Source organism: Lolium perenne, chromosome 5, assembly GCF_019359855.2.
Source record: "Lolium perenne isolate Kyuss_39 chromosome 5, Kyuss_2.0, whole genome shotgun sequence".
Classification (NCBI taxonomy): domain Eukaryota; kingdom Viridiplantae; phylum Streptophyta; class Magnoliopsida; order Poales; family Poaceae; genus Lolium; species Lolium perenne.
The window spans coordinates 177,487,319-177,507,755 of NC_067248.2; the positions used below are offsets into that span (position 1 = coordinate 177,487,319).

The window sequence follows — 20,437 nt, forward strand, 5'->3', positions numbered from 1 at the left end:
TTCGTGACAGATAGAAATCTGTTTCTGTGCAGAAATCCAAATCTAGTATCAACCTTCGATTAGAGGCTTCACTTGGCACAACCAAACACAAAACTAAGATAAGGAGAGGTTGCTACAGTAGTAAACAACTTCCAAGACACAAATATAAAACAAAGTACTCCCAAGAAGTTCTTTCTTTATAGCCATTAAGATGGGCTCAGCAGTTTTAATGATGCACTCATAAGAAATAGTATTTGAAGCAAAAGAGAGCATCAAGAGGCAAATTCAAAACACATTTAAGTCTAACATGCTTCCTATGCAAAGGAATCTTGTAAATAAACAAGTTCATGAAGAGCAAAGTAACAAGCATAGGAAGATAAAACAAGTGTAGCTTCAAAAATTTCAGCACATAGAGAGGTATTTTAGTAACATGAAAATTTCTACAACCATATTTTCCTCTCTCATAATAACTTTCAGTAGCAACATTAGCAAACTCAACAATATAACTATCACATAAAGCATTCTTATCATGAGTCTCATGCATAAAATTATTACTCTCCACATAGGCATAATCAATTTTATTAGTTGTAGTGGGAGCAAATTCAACAAAGTAGCTATCATTATTATTCTCATCAAGTGTAGGAGGCATAGTATAATCACAACAAAATTTACTCTCCATAGTAGGTGGCACCAAAAGACCACTATCATTATAATCATCATAAATAGGAGGCAAAGTATCATCAAAGAAAATTTTCTCCTCAATGCTTGGGGGACTAAAAATATCATGCTCATCAAAGCCAGCTTCCCCAAGCTTAGAATTTTCCATATCATTAGCAACAATGGTGTTCAAAGCATTCATACTAATATCATTGCTACTAGCATGCAAATAAGATTCCATGGGTTTTTTTAATTTTCGCATTAAACCATTCATGTCTTGACTCAGGAAATAGAATAAAAAGCTCACAGATGTTGTCCATTATGCCTTACTAGTGTAAACAAGAAACAAAAAGATGCAATTGCAGGATCTAAAGGAAATAGCTTCGAGCACAAACACAATGGCGCCAGAAAAGTACTTTACCTGGAACCGGAGTATGAGTGCCTTTTACCTTTCCTCCCCGGCAACGGCGCCAGAAAAGTGCTTGATGTCTACGTTCCCCCTCCTTTCCTGTAGACAGTGTTGGGCCTCCAAGAGCAGAGGTTTGTAGAACAGCAGCAAGTTTTCCCTTAAGTGAATCACCCAAGGTTTATCGAACTCAGGGAGGAAGAGGTCAAAGATATCCCTCTCATGCAACCCTGCAACCACAAAGCAAGAAGTCTCTTGTGTCCCCAACACACCTAATAGGTGCACTAGTTCGGCGAAGAGATAGTGAAATACAGGTGGTATGAATATATATGAGCAGTAGCAACGGTGCCAGAAAATAGTTTGCTGGCGTGTAGTTGATGGTGGTAGAATTGCAGCAGTAGTAACACAGTAAAACAGTAAACAAGCAGTAGTAACTCAGCAGTATTTAGGAACAAGGCCTAGGGATTACACTTTCACTAGTGGACACTCTCAACATTGATCACATAACAGAATAGATAAATGCATACTCTACACTTTTGTTGGATGATGAACACATTGCGTAGGATTACACGAACCCTCAATGCCGGAGTTAACAAGCTCCACAATAATGCTCATGTTTAAGTAACCTTATAGTGTAAGATAGATCAATATAACCAGATAGATCACATCAATACCATCATAATGATAATTAACTCCACAATCTACAAGAGATCATGATCATAGCCTACGACAAGAACCACACGGTGCACACACTAGTCACCTTTACACACGTGCAGGAGGAATAGAACTACTTTAATAACATCACTAGAGTAGCACATAGATGAATTGTGATACAAAACTCATATGAATCTCAATCATGTAAAGCAGCTCATGAGATCATTGTATTGAAGTACATAGTAGAGAGATTAACCACATAGCTACCGGTACAGCCCCGAGCCTCGATGGAGAACTACTCCCTCCTCATGGGAGTAGCAGCGGTGATGAAGATGGCGGTGGAGATGGCAGCGGTGTCGATGGAGAAGCCTTCCGGGGGCACTTCCCCGGTCCGGCAGGGTGCCGGAACAGAGACTCCTGTCCCCCAGATCTTGGCTCCGCGATGGCGGCGGCTCTGGAAGGTTTCTGTGGTTTTCGTCGAACGTCTCAGGGTTTCTGATCCAGGGGCTTTATATAGGCGAAGAGGCGGCGCAGGAGGGTCGAAGGGGCGACGACACCATAGGGCGGCGCGGCCAGGGCCTGGGCCGCGCCGGCCTAGGGTCTGGGGGCCCAGTGCCCCCCCTCTGGTCCTTCCTGTGTGTTCGGATGCTTCCGGTGAAAATAGGAACTTGGGCGTTGATTTCGTCCGATTCCGAGAATATTTCGTTACTAGGATTTCTGAAACCAAAAACAGCAGAAAACAGGAACTGGCACTTCGGCATCTTGTTAATAGGTTAGTTCCAGAAAATGCACGAATATGACATAAAGTGTGCATAAAACATGTAGATAACATCAATAATGTGGCATGGAACATAAGAAATTATCGATACGTCGGAGGCGTATCAGTGAGTATCTCGATCGTATCGTTCGGAGAGAGCTCAAACCTTTGCATCCTTGCATCATCTTTCTTGGTTGTTATTTGGACCTTATCCATGTGATGTTTTAGAGCTTGTGCTTATTCTCATGACAAGCTCTAGTTCATCGAAAACGGATTTCACATAGATCACTTGTTGCGTTTTCGAGTTTGGTTCATCATCTTACTTGGTTTTATTTGGATATTATCCATGTGATGTTTTAGAGCTTGTGCTTATTCTCATGACAAGCTCTAGTTCATTGAGAATGGTTTTTCCATGGGCAACTTGTTGCATTTTCAAGATTGGAGGTTTTACCGGTATGTCTTTTTGAGATAGGTCAAACCTTTCATCATTTGTTTCTATCCTCCTTTGCTGGACTATGATGTTTCTATGCATATTGTTGTAGAGCTCGTTGTTGTGATTTCAACGAGCCCAAGATCATCGAAATCGGAGTCCGGATGCAAAAGTTATGCCCGTTTTAGTTTTGGTGTTTCTGCAGTTTGCTTAGGCCGGATATTTCGGAAATATCCGGGCCGGATTATCCGGGCCGGATATTTCGGAAATATCCGGCCCCCTCGAAATCGGCTAAGGACCTCAGGAATTGCTGCTCAGTATAGGGGCCGGACATTTGCCCGGATTTTGACCAGGTTTTGTCCCAGAGGCCGGATTATCCGGGGGGGCGGATTATCCGGCCCTTACTTAGGCCGGATTATCCGGCCCTGGTTTTGCCCAACGGCTCGATTTTCTTGGGGGGTATAAATACCCCCCTTCTTCCTCCTTGGGCTGTTGCTTCTCTCACTCTCTCTCTCCTCCATTGTTGAACTAGAGAAGCTTGCACTATCTCTCAATCCCTCCATGATTCTTGCCCCCATTTGAGGGAAAAGAGAGAGGAGATCTAGATCTACATTTCTACCAATCAAATCCATCTCTTTGTGAGTGGAACTCTCTAGATCTTGATCTTGGTGTTCTTTGTGAATTCCTTTGTTCTTCCTCTCTTATTCCCCCAATAGCTTTTGTAGCTTTATTGGAATTTGAGAGAGAAGGACTTGAGCATCTTTGTGGTGTTCTTGCCATTGCATTTGGTGCATCGGTTTGAGTTCTCCACTGTGATTCGTGGAGGTGAAAGCAAGGAAGTTGTTACTCTTGGGTTCTTGGAACCCTAGACGGATTCTAGGCCTTTGTGGCGGTTTGTTGGGAGCCTCCAATTAAGTTGTGGATGTGTGCCCCAATCTTTGTGTAAGGCCCGGTTTCCGCCTCGAAGGAAATCCCTTAGTGGAACCGTGACCTAGGCCTTTGTGGCGAGGGTCACCGGAGATTTAGGTGAGGCGCCTTCGTGGCGTTCGGTGTGTGGTGTGAGTACCGCATCTTGGGGTGAGGCCTTTGTGGCGTTGGTGTGCATCGAGCAACCACACCTCAAGGTGAGCCTCTTGTGGCGTTCGGGAGCACTAAGCAACCGCACCTCTCCACCGGAGATTAGCACTCGCAAGAGTGTGAACTCCGGGATAAATCATCGTCTCCCGCGTGCCTCGGTTATCTCTATACCCGAGCTCTTTACTTATGCACTTTACCTTGTGATAGCCATCGTGCTTGAAGTTATATATATCTTGCTATCACATACTTGCTTGTATTGCTTAGCATAAGTTGTTGGTGCACATAGGTGAACCATTGCTTAGAATAAGTTGTTGGTGCACATAGGTGAACAATAGTATATAGGCTTTGGGCTTGACAAAGTAAACGCTAGTTTTATTCCGCATTTGTTAAGGCATCTCGTAAAAGTTTTAAATCGCCTATTCACCCCCCCCCCCCCACTCTAGGCGACATCCGTGTCCTTTCACTCGTGCCACGCTGTACTGAAGGTGTGATGCAGCTAAAGTCCACATACCCTGTTCGGCAAGCCGCCACTGTGTCATGTGACGTGACACGTGCTTGTCCCATATGTGCAGAGCAAGGTACTCCCGACTTCTAAAGTACTAGTCTTTAGTAAACAAAGAATTGGAAGAAGCATAAAACATTCGAAGTTGTTATCTTACTTGGTATTCATCAGTATGACATCTCGGCAAGGGGTGCTGCGATTGTTTGACTTGTGAAACATGACAGGGCTGACATGTATGACAATACCCATTACATCTACAAATGCATGATAGTAAGAATCAGTATGCACACAGTTTTAATTAGTTATTAACTAAAAAAGTATACCCACCTATGATAGATTTGTTTCTAATTTTGGTGGTCACAATGAAATTCATGGACCGTGACTGCAGTTTAGCGATGCGAATGTTAGAGTGAGCAGGACGAATATCGGTCTGAGAGTCCGTGTGAACATAGTAATCCGTTGGTATCAACAATCAAAATGGGGGTGCAAATCAGAAATCTGGAACCCCACCCTTTTGAAAAAGTAAACCTCACCAACATGAAGCTCAGTGTTGCAACGTTCTTCTACCTGCCGATATGCTATCGCCTCCATCGTGTCTCCCTGTCAAATTACAATGCACATACGAAGTTGCTCAAATTGCAAAATATGTCAAGAGTCATTTTGACAGTAAAACAATGGATACATAAACTGGATGATCCATACTGTCGATTTGACATTGCATTAGAGGAAAGGAGTAAGATCTCACATTTCGATGGCAAGGTAAATAAGAACTCTCATCCGAGTCACTTTAATTCGCGCAGTGACAATTTTCGCGATTGTCACCCAACCATAGCTGTACGTGTGCATGTCTTCAAGATTTCTGAAACTAACATGACTGAAAAATGAGAGAAACACATGTATCAGTGATTTACAAGTGGAATTTTTGATGCAGGTAGAAACGAAGAAGTTACAAGGGGGATTCCAGGCGAAGCGAGGGTTCGATCTTGCTGCCATTATCCTCTTCGAGCAGGCGCGTCCGTGGCTAAATTGTACTGACATGGTAACTCGAAAGGTTGAAGATCGTCCAGGCTCGCGATATGTCTTGCCCCGGGTCCTGCTTTTGTACACGTTATATGACTGCATCCTTGGCGCAATTCCGGGCCTCATTTAAGTGAGTTTGCGATATTTCAGTCCTGTGGAGATTACATACCTTTGAGAGATAACATACCTGAGGAAGGTGATTCCTGGGCTGATGCGCGTCCCATGCTGATTAAATGAGGCGCGTCCCATGTTTTTTGGAAGGTGATATTTCTTGGAAGGTGTTTAAATGAGACGCGATTTATGGGAAGGTGATTAAATTAGGCGCGTCCCATGCTGTAGCGGCCCAGGTAGGCGCGGCCCATGCTGAAGCGGAACGACCGAAGGGATTGACGACGACCAAAAGTCGTAGTGCTGGTTGGGGCAGAATAGGGAACAACTTCCTCCTTTTTAAGTAGTGTAGATAGAAAAGGTTTTGGATGGCCCTTGAGTGCCGAACCATCCCACCACATCCTATTTTCCCTCTAGGTTTTCACACCCTACGCGTTTGGACCACCAAAAATAACGGTGCACATCTTTTTACGCCAAGTCACGGTCGAAGAAATGATCTTCACGATTGTCCATTTACGTCTAGGGTGCTTCCACCGGTCTAACTCATTTTGTCCACCCAGACTAGAATGTTTTAGGTATTTTACAAATGCATCACACATAGAATAATATTCTAGTCATATTTAGGCCATTTGAACCACGACATCAGTGGCATGAATTACGGTTAAATGTAGTCCGGTCAATAGTGGGCATAGTACAATACGATTTTAAGTTTCAAATGGGGCAAAAGAGGGCCATGAAGGCCATAGTGTTGATGATGTAAACACGGGCGATCAGGCGTCCCATTGGCGGATCTCGGCTCGCTTCTTGGCGAACCATGAGCATTGGTATGTCATCCATGTTGCTCAAGTCAACGAGCATGATCCTTGTGTCCTCCGCCCGACACTTGGCCTCGGCGTCAAGCCTTTGCACGTCTATGAACTTTTTGGTGAGGTTTATGTAGATGACAGTCTGACCTCCTTCTCTAGCCGTTTCTTCTCATCTCGCTTGGCTATGGCGTTTTGAGAGTCAGCCAGGATATTCTCCAGCCTCTCTCTCAAGCCAAGCGCCGAAGGTTCGCAGTCGAGATCGGCTTTTTGGTGGATTTTTGGCCCCTGGGACAAGATAGAAGCATATTCTGGCCAAATGCATCGTCTTCGCCATCTACTAGGAACCTAGTTGTGCCATTCTTGAGGGCTTTTCCTTGTAGGTCGCATAGCCTATCTTCCATTTGGGAGTGTCCTTCAACCTATTTTAACAATGGAACCATGTGGAAGCACTTGTTCCATTTTGCCTTGAAATACTCCAAGGCCCCGAGCACCTACAAATGTAAATGGTTAGGATTTGACAAGGTATATGCACATTGATGTAATGACGGTGCACGTGCCCTTACTACTACAATAATTCATGTGACGCTCGCCGGCTGGCTAACTAAAGACATGGTCACCCGGCTAATTAAGGACATGGTCGATCGCGCCACATAAGTTGTGCGTCTCTTGCTTGGTATAAGATGATTTTTTTGATGGATTCCTCATTGTGATTATTGATGATGGCCAAGGGTTTGTGAAGCTTCCTCTCAGTCTTGGCTAACCTTGCGCCAATATGCCTGGCCTTTTTGCTGGGCTTCGTTTATGGAGTCTTGGCTAATAGCGAGCCAAGAGATGCAGAGCACTTCGTCCTCCTTGTCGGTGAAGCGGGGTTCCTATGGCTCTCCCCCTTTTTCTTTCCAATGCCCACGCTGGCACCGGTAGCCACGGCTTGATCCGGCCCCAGCCCACGTGTCCTCACCCTCCTGTAATACCTCCTCGTCATGAGGGTACACGGCCATTGGCTATTGCGTTCGCGGGTATAGAACAATGGGTCGCCCTCGATGTATGCATGTGTCCACGACTGTTGCGTCTCTCTCCATGATGGATGTGTCTGTGCCACGGGATCCTATGTCTTTGACCCGACGATAAAGTTGCCACCGTAGATTGGTAATCCTCAAATGCAGGAAATCACCGTAGTACAATTTGATAAGTATGTGAGTGTGGAATCCACGAGAATTTGAAGCTAAACTATCTATTTTCTAAAACCCTATAACCCACATGTATGGTCTTTCATGCAAAGCAATGAGGTAAAGTGTCTGTTGCGGTCAAAACCCACCGGCGGGCAGCGACGGGCAACACAGTAGAGCCGGGAACAACTTAGGGTTGCGGCTGGCCCTGGTCCCTCCGAGCGACGGCCCGCAAAGCCTCTGGTACACACGTCCGATGCTGATGCAAGGGCGTGCCACCTGACCTATACCTGGTCAGGAAGGTGATGGAGATGCCTCGCTTAGTTTCCTGCATGGCATACACGTAAACATTAAATACGAGCCTCGATCGGCTCTCAGGTTATCCTGTGAATCGGCTCAAGGAGCCGATCCACCCATGATTCGTACGAGGTGCACGAATATATGGTGGTCCTGCTTGATCAAGAAAAAGCTAAAATGATCTACGACGATCTGGGGTTTTCACCGCATAATCGGATCATCCTACTCACGATTGGGCCTCGCGGCCACGCACGGTGATCGTAAGCCGATCCTAGATAGGGCCTAAAAACCAACACGAGGTTGATCCCCGGAACATCCTGTCTAGGACTAGCAAACGACACCCTACGTGCCGCTGGATCCTCCAACCCTTTGTAAGGCCTAACTATTGCAGATATTAAACTAATCCTTGTAGAACAAGGAGCAACCGTAACGGATCGGATCTACTAAATAAAGATCAAGCGGGGTGCCGCCCCCACACCTAAGATAGGTGTGAGGGCGGCTAGATATGCAAGGGTCGCACTACGATAGCATGTTATACGAAGAACTATGCTAACCCTAACACATCTATGATAACTACGTTGCTCGCCATCAAAAGGGCTTCAGTACGAGCAACGCTTGAACAACATAAAGCTTCTGCTGCCTAGATCGCAAGATGCGATCTAGGCAGCATGATGCTTACCGGTAGAAACCCTCGAGACGAAGGAGTTGGCGATGCGCCAGGATTGATTTGTTGGTTGAACGTTGGTTGTTGTTTATTTCATAAACCCTAGATACATATTTATAGTCCAGGGGACTTTCTAACGTGGGAATAATCCCAACCGGGCACGGGCCAAACTCTATCTAATCGACACGTATCCTACTATATTACAGATACAAGGGCAAACTAGCCCAAACTTCGTGTACAAGGCCGGTTCACATATTCTTCCATATATATATTCTTCAAGCCCATCTCCAATCGCGGCCCACCTCTGATCCAGTCAAATTCTGGTGATAACACATGCCCCCCTGGTTTTGGAAATGACAATTCCAAAATCATTTTGCTTTTCCTTCGTCGGGTCATGTCGTGGCAGAGCAGAACCGTCGCAGTATCCTCCATCATGATGCCTTGCCTCTTCCACTTCTGCGTGAACTCCCATTTTTGAAGAAGGTTTCGACGAAGGACCAGCCGATGACACCGCAATCGGCTTTTAAAACAGAGCATCTACCAGGCCAGCTGCCCCCCGAGCCTCAGCCAAGGCGAGAATACTGGTGAAGATGCACAGATCAGACCAAAGGCTTGGAACTCAGATAATTCTGAGACAGCCACCCTACCGATTCAGCCGCTCTTGACCCCATCGATTGCCTCTTCCCCCGTTGAAAGCCGATGTTGTACGCCAAAACTAACTTCTGACAGCACTGTTGTAATCGGCTCATTGCAGCTGAGGAAGCTCTCATCGTTTGCCCCCTCGAGGAAGCAGAGGGCCTCAAGAAATCCGTGTCTTGCACCCCAACCGGTAGATCTTGCGTAATTGTACTAGAGTCGATGGTTGTGCATCGGCTGTATGTCATGAAAAATCATCTATGGAAGAACATTGCAAAACCAAATGACATTTGGACTGAAAGGGCAAAAGGTGGCATCTTCTGGATATTATCAACATAAAGTAATATAACAAGTGCAATATGCAAGTATGTAGGAATCAATGCACAGTTAACACAAATGTTTGCTTTTTAGATAGAAGGAAATGGGTAAACTGACTCAACAATAAAAGCAGAAGAAAGGCCCTTCGCAGAGGGAAGCATGGATTGCTATATTTGTGCTAGAGCTTTGATTTTGAAAACATGAAACAATTTTGTCAACGGTAGTAATAAAGCATATGTATCATGTAAATTATATCTTACAAGTTGCAAGCCTCATGCATAGTATACTAATAGTGCCCGCACCTTGTCCTAATTAGCTTGGACTACCGGATCATCGCAATGCACATGTTTTAACCAAGTGTCACAAAGGGGTACCTCTATGCCGCCTGTACAAAGGTCTAAGGAGAAAGCTCGCATTTTGGATTTCTCGCTTTTGATTATTCTCAACTTAGACATCCATACCGGGACAATATAGACAACAGATAATGGACTCCTCTTTTATGCATAAGCATGTAACAACAATTAATAATTTTCTCATATGAGATTGAGGATATTTGTCCAAAACTGAAACTTCCACCATGGATCATGGCTTTAGTTAGCGGCCCAATGTTCTTCTCTAACAATATGCATGCTTAACCATAAGGTGGTAGATCGCTCTTACTTCAAACAAGACGGACATGCATAGCAACTCACATGATATTCAACAAAGGATAGTTCTTTGGCGTCCCCAGAAACATGGTTATCGCACAACAAGCAACTTAATAAGAGATAAAGTGCATAAGTACATATTCAATACCACAATAGTTTTTAAGCTATTTGTCCCATGAGCTATATATTGCAAAGGTGAAGAATGGAATTTTAAAGGTAGCACTCAAGCAATTTACTTTGGAATGGCGGAGAAATACTATGTAGTAGGTAGGTATGGTGGACACAAGTGGCATAGTATTTGGCTCAAGGATTTTGGATGCATGAGAAGTATTCCCTCTCGATACAAGGTTTAGGCTAGCAAGGTTGTTTAAAGCAAACACAAGTATGAACCGGTGCAGCAAAACTCACATAAAAGACATATTGAAAGCATTATAAGACTCTATACCGTCTTTATTATTGTACCTTTTATCATCATATCGAAGCCGATCGCTTGAACCGGCCTCCTCTTTGTCCTTGCCACCAGAGTGACTGCTCTCTTCTTTGTCTTTACCATGGCGGTATACAGAAGCTGCACTGAAGACCGACTTGGTGAAAATCCTCGTCTTGAACACGCAGCGGGTAGATCTGTGCAATTTTTTCTTGGCCGATTTTTCTATCGGCCCCCAATATTTCACCGCACATGTATCGCACATGTTCATAGCATCTCGTCTATCTCGATTATGTGCCCCCGAGCCGATTCTGTCAAAGTTATCGCAGATATCGGCTCTGCAGTTATCCACAGAACTATACCTGAACATCGGCTCTGCAGACATGACCAATGCCGATTTCCTCGAGCTCTCAAGCCGATGTAGTCCCACCGGGCGTGCCAGAATGTGTTGCGGTCAAAACCCACCGGCGGGCAGCGACGGGCAACACAAGAGAGAGCCGGGAACAACTTAGGGCTGCGGGCCGGCCCTGGTCCCTCCGAGCGACGGCCCGCAAAGCCTCCGGTACACACGTCCGATGCCGATGCAAGGGCGTGCCACCTGACCTATACCTGGTCGGGAAGGTGATGGAGATGCCTCGCTTAGTTTCCCGCATGGCATACACGTAAACATTAAATACGAGCCTCGATCGGCTCTCAAAGTTATCTCCGTGAATCGGCTCAAGGAGCCGATCCACCCATGATTCGTACGAGGTGCACGAATATATGGTGGTCCTGCTTGATCAAGATAAAGCTAAAACGATCTACGACGATCTGGGGTTTTCACCGCATAATCGGATCATCCTACTCACGATTGGGCCTCGCGGCCACGCACGGTGATCGTAAGCCGATCCTAGATAGGGCCTAAAAACCAACACGAGGTTGATCCCCGGAACATCCTGTCTAGGACTAGCAAACGACACCCTACGTGCCGCTGGATCCTCCAACCCTTTGTAAGGCCTAACTATTGCAGATATTAAACTAATCCTTGTAGAACAAGGAGCAACCGTAACGGATCGGATCTACTAAATAAAGATCAAGCGGGGTGCCGCCCCCACACCTAAGATAGGTGTGAGGGCGGCTAGATATGCAAGGGTCGCACTACGATAGCATGTTATACGAAGAACTATGCTAACCCTAACACATCTATGATAACTACGTTGCTCGCCATCAAAAGGGCTTCAGTACGAGCAACGCTTGAACAACATAAAGCTTCTGCTGCCTAGATCGCAAGATGCGATCTAGGCAGCATGATGCTTACCGGTAGAAACCCTCGAGACGAAGGAGTTGGCGATGCGCCAGGATTGATTTGTTGGTTGAACGTTGGTTGTTGTTTATTTCATAAACCCTAGATACATATTTATAGTCCAGGGGACTTTCTAACGAGGGAATAATCCCAACCGGGCACGGGCCAAACTCTATCTAATCGACACGTATCCTACTATATTACAGATACAAGGGCAAACTAGCCCAAACTTCGTGTACAAGGCCGGTTCACATATTCTTCCATATATATATTCTTCAAGCCCATCTCCAATCGCGGCCCACCTCTGATCCGGTCAAATTCTGGTGATAACAGTGTCTAAGGTACGTTTTAGTTCTATCTAGAAAATGGAAAATTGCTAAAAGTAAATACTACAAGTAAACTAGTGCAAGCGAGTAAAGTAGGAGCAGGAGCAGGTATCTTAAGGAAGAAAGTGTTTAGGAAAAATGTTATTTCATTTATTGGATTGTCATAATTGGTAATACAGAAGCATATCTACAGGAGAGAGCTCGAAGAGATGAGCCAAGCATGGAGCCTGTCAAGAGCGAGTAGTCCGCCGAGCACATGCCCGTTTACCTCAAAAAAAAAGAGAAGTGCTTAGGGTTGGTCTTGTACCTCATCACCACTAACGGAGAAACGATCGCTCTGCCATCAGTCGAAGAGAAGAGGATGTTTTTCCAGCACTAAGAAATGGAACTATAACTCTTAGCACCGATGCCGATATTAGGAGTTTTCTACCTCTTTGCCTACTAATATTATTTTTTGGCATCATTTCTTGTTTGACGTTTTGACTCTATGCTCATCCAAGCGAGTTTTCTTTTTGAACTTTCTATCAAGGAGTTATTTTAAGAGCGAGAACACTCAATTTTGTTTAGCAAGATTACTTCTCATTTTTAGAACAAGCAGGATCGAACCCCTTTTTTTTTTAGAAAAGGATCGAAACACTTTGAACTTCAAAGTTTGCATATATCTGACTAATGGGCCAAGCCTGGTGTAACACCGGTCGAGATTGCTCGTGTAGTGGGCTGCCTAGCCTAACTCCGCCTCGGCCTGGTGCCGAACACCAAACGAAGTTGTGACAGGCCTTCTTTGCCTACGTCTAGTGAACATCAATTGCTCGAAAGCCAGATTCCTGATTTCTGATCACTGAGCACACGGTAGAGCCCGCATCCAGCCAGACTCTCTAGCCCAGCGCCCCAGCCCCTTGTCGAAACCACCAGACTGCGCACGTGGCGGGCACCGAAATGGCCGACGAAGGCAGGCTAGCCGCCGGCCCCGGCGAGCTAATCCGGCCGCCGCGGCTCGAGGACGCGGGCCTGGAGGACTGCGCGCTCCCACCAGAATCCATCGCCGAGGCCTTCTCCCTGGCCGCCATGGCCGTCTCGTCCCGGTTCCCCCGCCTCTCCCTCTCCGACGAGGACGAGGACGAGGGAGATGCGGCCCTCGCGCCGCGTGGAGGCTGCGTCGAGGACGCAGGACCCACCCGCGGGGCCATCCCCGACGCCCTCGTTGGCGCAGGGGGCATCCGCGAGGGCGGCGCCGACGAGGTCGTGGTCGTCGGCGGCCGTGGCGGCGAAGGAGGCAGCGACGAGGTGGTAGTCGTCGGGCGCGGATATGAGGAGGATAGGGTTGTCGTGGTCGGGGAAGAGCTGGAGAAGAAGCTGGGGCGGGAGAAGGGTTGCGTCGATGGGATCAGAGAAAAACAGGAGCGGAAGAAGGAGGATGACGAGATGGTGGAGAAGGCGGTCTTGGTGGAAGATTTCGCGTGAGTTTTTTTCTCTGCAAGATCGATGAGATGCTTCCCTAGTATTTTCTGTATGTTTGATCTGTAATGTAGTGTTTGATATCAAGATCAGGTGATACCAGTATGTACACTATGGCGTTTAGCTGTCAATGGTATTGGACTACTTAACTGCATTGCTGATGACTGCTTCTGTTTTCCTGCTACATTTGTGCTCGAATTAGTGACAAGCTAGTGGCTTTGGCAAGCTGCAAATGCAACTTCTCATATAACTCTGGTAAGGGTAAATAGTTGGAATGTTAAATGTGAGCAGACAATCTACAACGCTAGTACTACTACTACGTTTCATCCCACTCTATTCAAAGAGTTCAGAAACATATATTGGTATGCCAGGGGAAGTTTTCAGTTCCATTACAGAAACATGACTGGGTTGAACTCATCAAGTCGGAAAGTAATAGAAGAGACTAAGCTAGTCTAGTAATATACTAAGTTTCTTGCCATTCTAGTTACAGAGTTCACATATTGGTATGCCAGGAGATGTTTTCAGTTTCGTTACAGAAGCTTGGCTGGGTTGAACTCATGAAGTCGGAAAGTAATAGAAGAGACTAAGCTAGTCTAGTAATACTAAGTTTCTTGCCATTCTAGTTACAGAGTTCACATATTGGTATGCCAGGAGATGTTTTCAGTTTCGTTACAGAAGCTTGGCTGGGTTGAACTCATGGAGTCGGAAAGTAATAGAAGACAATAAATTGTCAAAAAAAAAAGAAAAAATAGAAGAGAACAGACCTTCTGTTGGCTCTGAACATAATATGCATACTGTTTTAACAAGAACTGAACTGGGTAGCATACTCACTAACATCCGTTGCAGTATACAGTACCACTTTTGCAAGCAAATCTAGTTTTAAAAAAATCCTGTAAACCATAGGAGTTCGCTAGCAGATTAGAGTGTTCATATCTTGACATCACAGCATATTGGTAAGTCAAAGTGAATAGAATCCTTGAATAGGATGCTTGTATCAAGGGTACATATGTATAACTGGTATTGCAATTTTACAAAGTTTAGCTGAGTTGGTGTAGTTTAACCATAGGGAGTGTTTGGAAAACCTTGAAGGCTGGCTTCAGGAAAAGAAGGTTATCCAGATTAACTAGCTACTGAGAGTGTGAAGAATTTTGCATTGGGTTAATATTGTGGGTCTTAGTCAAGGAGTCTCATTTAATTGTTCTACCGATCTTTTCAACCATGAGGGTAGCTTTCATGCCTTATAGTCTTTTCTGTAACAAGATGAACTCTATGGTTCAACAGATCATGGTAAATGATTTCAGCTAAGCTATCTAATAATCTCACTACATGGACTTATTTCGTTACTACTGCTCTTGATCTAGCCAGCCACACTTCCTGGGAGAATTGCTGCAAAAAGATGATTGAGGTTGAATTGAATCTAAAGGACCTACCGATGGATAATTACCCTTGGGCAGACAGAGGACAAGGGGCTTTCATCTCGCGAAGAATCAGCATTAGTCTTGAGGGCACTATTAACTAAGCTAAATACCATTTTCACTAGTGGTCACAGGAGAGGTGCGAGTTTTTCTTGAAATTGAGCTTCGGCCGATTACTCGTAGAAAATGACTAAAGCAAGGAGAAAAAAATGAAGAATTCAATACTGATGAGAAGGTATTAGTTAGTGGGTGCAAACAAGCTTTTGTAACTAAGCTAGCATGTGATTGTGATGAATTACTTTTAGGCGAGGCATCACCTAACTAAGATGAAATTAGAAATGATAAAAGGCTATAGATGATAGCGTGTAGATGGATGAAAGTTCAATAGATAACATTTGGTCGTGTATGAGACTCAGAAAAATACTTTGTGCATACATCTCGATACGAAATGAGTGGTTCAACTTGCATTAAGTGGAACCAACTTGCACTAATTTACAAAATACTTTGTCAAGGGTTGCAAGTTAAACCCTTGACCTGATTACTGGGAACCAACTTGCACTAACTGGAAATGAGTGATACATTTGTGATTTGTATGAACTCTGATGCTTGAGAATATCTATGATGCAGATGTTTGGAGCTGCTTAACAAAATATTATTGTTTTCCCGTGCCACTCAAGACAGCTAAGGAACAAGTAATTTTGTAGCATCGACACTAGCGCGCTAGTGCCTAACAGGTGCCCTCTAATTAATAGGTAATGTAACTAAGCTAAATACCCTTGGGTAACTTGCACTAAGTGGAACCAACTTGCACTAATTTAGAAAATACTTTGTCAATGGTTACAAGTTAAACCCTTGACCTGATTACTGGGAACCAATTTGCACTAACTGGATATGAGTAATACATTTGTGAACTCTGATACTTGAGAGTATCTATGATGCAGATGTTTGGAGCTTCTTAACAAATGATTATTGTTTTCCCTTGCCACTCAGGACAGCTAAGGAACTATTAATTGTGTAGCATCAACGCTAGCGCGCCAGTGCTTAACAGGTGCCCTCTAATTAATGGACAATGTAACTATCGAACCGCCTATACTTGCATTACATGAGACGACTTTGGGTACATGATTATGTGTTTATATTGTTCCTCTTAAGCACCATGTAAAAGCATCTTATGTTGCAGATATTGTGATGACATCAAAAAAATTGTGTAAAATTAATTCATCTGGTCATATAAATACTGGATGTTACTCGTACGGTGTTTACTATTATGTAGTTTTTATTTTCTTGAGAAAAGAAGAAGAAAATTTAGACAAGATCAAATATGTTTTCACCTGAAATGGATATACATCACAAGATATGTGGCTGTCACAGAGCCGGTCACCGTTCCCATAGAAGCAGTAGTGATATGTGGATAAAGATAAGATCCTTGGGATGAGCCAATTGGTTACCTGGGATTTCCTTGTCCCAGGAACTGAAATTATGTGGCACTGCCCTGTTTTAAACTGAGCCTTTTGCCTCGTTCTATAGACCATCTTGTGCAGAATACCCAGTGCAATCATCATGGGACAACAGGCATCCTAAGTTGGAGTTTAGTAGATGTTTGAAACCATTTGAAACAACAAACAGAATCTCTGCCTTACTGGGAGGCATAGAAGTGCAAGAGCTTGGTCCTTGTTCTTTCTTGCATTACAATCTCTCAAGAAAGTATCCCTCTCAGGAGCTTATCAGGAGATGGTGATACTATCAAATGCAAAATAGCGCATCCCATGTAATGATGATAGGAGGAAATACAGCTGTGCTGCATCGCATCAGTGTTAACAGTGTAGTACTATTGAGAAGCACATGAGCCGACCTGCCAACAACTGCTTTGATGAATCTGTGTGGTACTTTGTTCGCCGCAGGCTTAGCATGCTTGACGGAGCATTACTGATAATGATCGCGGGGGCATCGCTGTCTAATGGGGCCAAGAAGCTCAGCTAAGTTGGGCCACAGTGTGTGGCTGCATTATTGTGCTTGTTTGCCCGTGACTATCGATTTCCTTGTACTTATGACAAGACAGTTTATCGTCATTTCTTAACACATGGTGCTATGCTTGTTAATGACTTTTGTTCTATTACGCCACGATTCTGAATCTCGGCATCTTCAGACTTTTTACCATGCTATTGTCACGCTAAAAGAATGGTCATTGTGCAGCTGTAGGTAGCATTGTCTGTCAGAGGTGGTGTATAACTGGAGATGCAGTGCCTTGCCATCCTGGAACTGGTTGCAAGCTGTGGCCATCCTTGTCACGAAGGTTTGTCTGATGTAGTGTGCTCTTTGCCATCTCAATCTGTAGAACATGTGAAAGATATGTCGAAATATTGTGGTGCAAAGTCTTGGTACGCCTCCCTTGAAGCTGTTCCTTGTAGCCTTTGTTTTTGTGTTCCAGTTTTGACCGCTGACAGTGAGATAGAGCAGCCATCTACCTCATGGAAAGCGTGGAAAGAGAATCCAATGCCATGGCCAACACAAAAGGGACAGCATTTCAAGAAAAGGTAAGGAATTTTAACATGCTTAGTGTCACCGATGATTGTGCATAGTGGAGATGAGGATCTCTACCACCGTGCCTGATAATTATGCCAGTGAATAGTCATGATATTATTGACCCTACAGGCTACAGGGAGCTACCACGGCCAAGATTGGATCTACCACCAGCCTTGCTCCATGGTTTGTCATTTCAATTCTCAATTTGAAAATCTTAAAAAGACTTTAATAGTGATCAATGTGATGTACTGCCTGCATCTTGGAAGACCACGTCTCCATGGCCTAGTTGCCCCCACTCATCTTTTTTAATCACAATGTCAGTCAGATCTATGACTGTTGCCCCTTCACTGATCACTATACGATGTGCATGTCTCTTTCCCGGAAAGCGAGGGTGATTTGGCCTCTGCTTGTTCGGGAGATAAGGATTCAGCCATTCTAGGTCAGCACTGAAGCCGTGTTTGTTCATATGTGATAATGTTCTGCCTTCCACCTGAAATTCTCGTGATTCAGAATTCATCCATCGTTGTATCGCTTATCTGATCTGCGGAATTCCAGATTTATGATACATCGTCTAGCGTTTGCCAGCATGGAGCTGAGTCACTGTTTTGTCCTGCCTCCTGCTTCATGCCAGGGCAGGGCAGCGTGATCTTTTTCTGGAGCACTTGTGTGTATGGTTATCTCTGCTTCTGTTGGATAATTAGGCACAATTTTTATGATTAATTCCAGAATATTAAGCATGACGACAGTAACTACTAATATGTGAAACTCGAACATACTAGATGCAGTGATCAACATGAACAGTAGCTGAGCAAACAATACAACATCCATCGCTAAACAGATCGAGATATGTCGCACGTACCGATCTGGTGGAGGTGGCGGTGAAGGTGTAGCAGACGATGTTGCAGCAGTAACGTTGTTGATGACAACGTTGTTGATGACGGGGACGATGGGTCGTAGTAGACGGCGTTGAAGACGACGGTTGGCAGCACCGCCCGACTTGGACGGAAGGCGACCCGTGATGAAGAGCTTGAGCAGTCGCGCAGAGCGCTTCCCAAAAACCTAATTCGCCCTCTCCCGTACAGGATCGAAAGGACGAGCGGTTCCGGAGACCTGCTCTCCCGTTCGCCGATGCACGCCGGCGCGCGGGATGGAGTAGGCTAAGATGGCGGCACAAGCAGAGAGAGGTGGAAACCCTAACTCGTATATTCAGTATGTTTCTGCAGTAGCCGGGCAAGAGATTATTTAGGCTCGGGAAATCCTAGGCAACGTGGGCCACGCCCACGTCGCACGAACGTTTCGAGTCGGTTATAGATAGCCCACGATTCGGGAGCGACCCGAACTGACTAACTGCGACGCGTCCGTCTAGGACTCTGTTCGTTTTCCTGAGCTGCAAAAAGTAAGGAAAGTCTCGGCTCGAGGCTCAGTCCACTCACCAGGAGCGCGGCGCGCGTGTCGTGACGAGTCGAGTCGAGTCGAGTCGAGGAGGAGGAGGAGCGCGCGCGTGTAGCACTCCTATTCTCACTCACTTACTAGTGGTGGAACAACCCACCTTATAAGATGGTCTAACTTCCTCCCAACTTTCCATGTGGGACTAAACTTCCCACCTCTTGCCACTCCCTAGTGAGCTGCCACCAACTTGGGCTCAAACTCACAAGGCTTCCACTATGTGGGCTTTGAGATTTATAGGAAAATCTGAAATCTAGTATGGGCCACTAAATGTAGGCCCAATATTTCAACAATCCCCCACCAGATCTCAAATCCCCATTTAGAGATTTACCAATACTCGCTGCTTGTTTATATACCAGTGTTTCAGCGGAGACTGTTAAGTTCAACTTCCGCCTAGAACCTTAAGCTACATCCATTCACACTTGAACAATGGACTAAGCCTTGAATTGCAAGTTTTGCGTGAACAGGGTTTCACTCAAAGTCATGACCAGTACATGGCTGCCAGTAGCGTACCCCGCGGGTGAAGCATATGCGTCATACTTCGTGGTCTCTTCATGAGTTTACTAGAGATCACCCAAATCTCATAGATTGCGACGTTTAACAATCAGACTCATATAGGTGTGTTATTTCAAGAATGCTCTGTAGGATAGCATCTTTGCTAATATAGCCAACATAAACACATTAAGGCTTGTTGCCAACCTGCCTTACAGCAATTGAGAGTTGTGCATCTTCACATAGAGAGGGTTACATAATACTCTCCTCAGTTAAACCACTAGTTTGTTCTTCCCAGGTCCTAATTCACGGGATCTCCGATCACAAAGGTTGGGTTACTGATACGCGTACAGCAAGCGACTGTTGGGAACCCCAAGAGGAAGGTGTGATGCGTACAGCAGTAAGTTTTCCCTCAGTAAGAAACCAAGGTTTATCGAACCAGTAGGAGCCAAGAAGCACGTTGAAGGTTGATGGGGGAGAAATGTAGTGCGGCGCAACACCAGGGATTCCGGCGCCAACATGGAACCTGCACAACACAACCAAAGTACTTTGCCCCAACGTAACAGTGAGGTTGTCAATCTCACCGGCTTGCTGTAACAAAGGATTAGATGTATAGTGTGGATGATGATTGTTTGCAGAAAACAGTAGAACAAGTATTGCAGTAGATTGTATTCGATTAAAAGAATGGACCGGGGTCCACAGTTCACTAGTGGTGTCTCTCCCATAAGATAAATAGCATGTTGGGTGAACAAATTACAGTTGGGCAATTGACAAATAGAGAGGGCATGACCATGCACATACATGATATGATGAGTATAGTGAGATTTAATTGGGCATTACGACAAAGTACATAGACCGCTATCCAGCATGCATCTATGCCTAAAAAGTCCACCTTCAGGTTATCATCCGAACTCCTTCCAGTATTAAGTTGCAAACAACAGACAATT

At 45.0% G+C, this 20,437-nt stretch overlaps 1 protein-coding gene across 1 annotated transcript; it reads left to right on the forward strand.

Moving 5' to 3' along the window:
• Nucleotides 1-12,997: 12,997 nt before the first annotated feature.
• LOC127300760 (uncharacterized) lies at nt 12,998-13,768 on the forward strand. Its single transcript, XM_051330929.1, has one exon. The coding sequence runs from the start codon at nt 13,096-13,098 to the stop codon at nt 13,618-13,620; it is 525 nt and encodes a 174-aa protein (XP_051186889.1). The 5' UTR covers nt 12,998-13,095; the 3' UTR covers nt 13,621-13,768.
• Nucleotides 13,769-20,437: the final 6,669 nt, after the last annotated feature.

Coding starts and splice junctions, on each gene's coding strand:
- LOC127300760 (XM_051330929.1), top strand. CDS start 13,096: ATGGCCGACGAAGGCAGGCTAGCCGCCGGCCCCGGCGAGCTAATCCGG.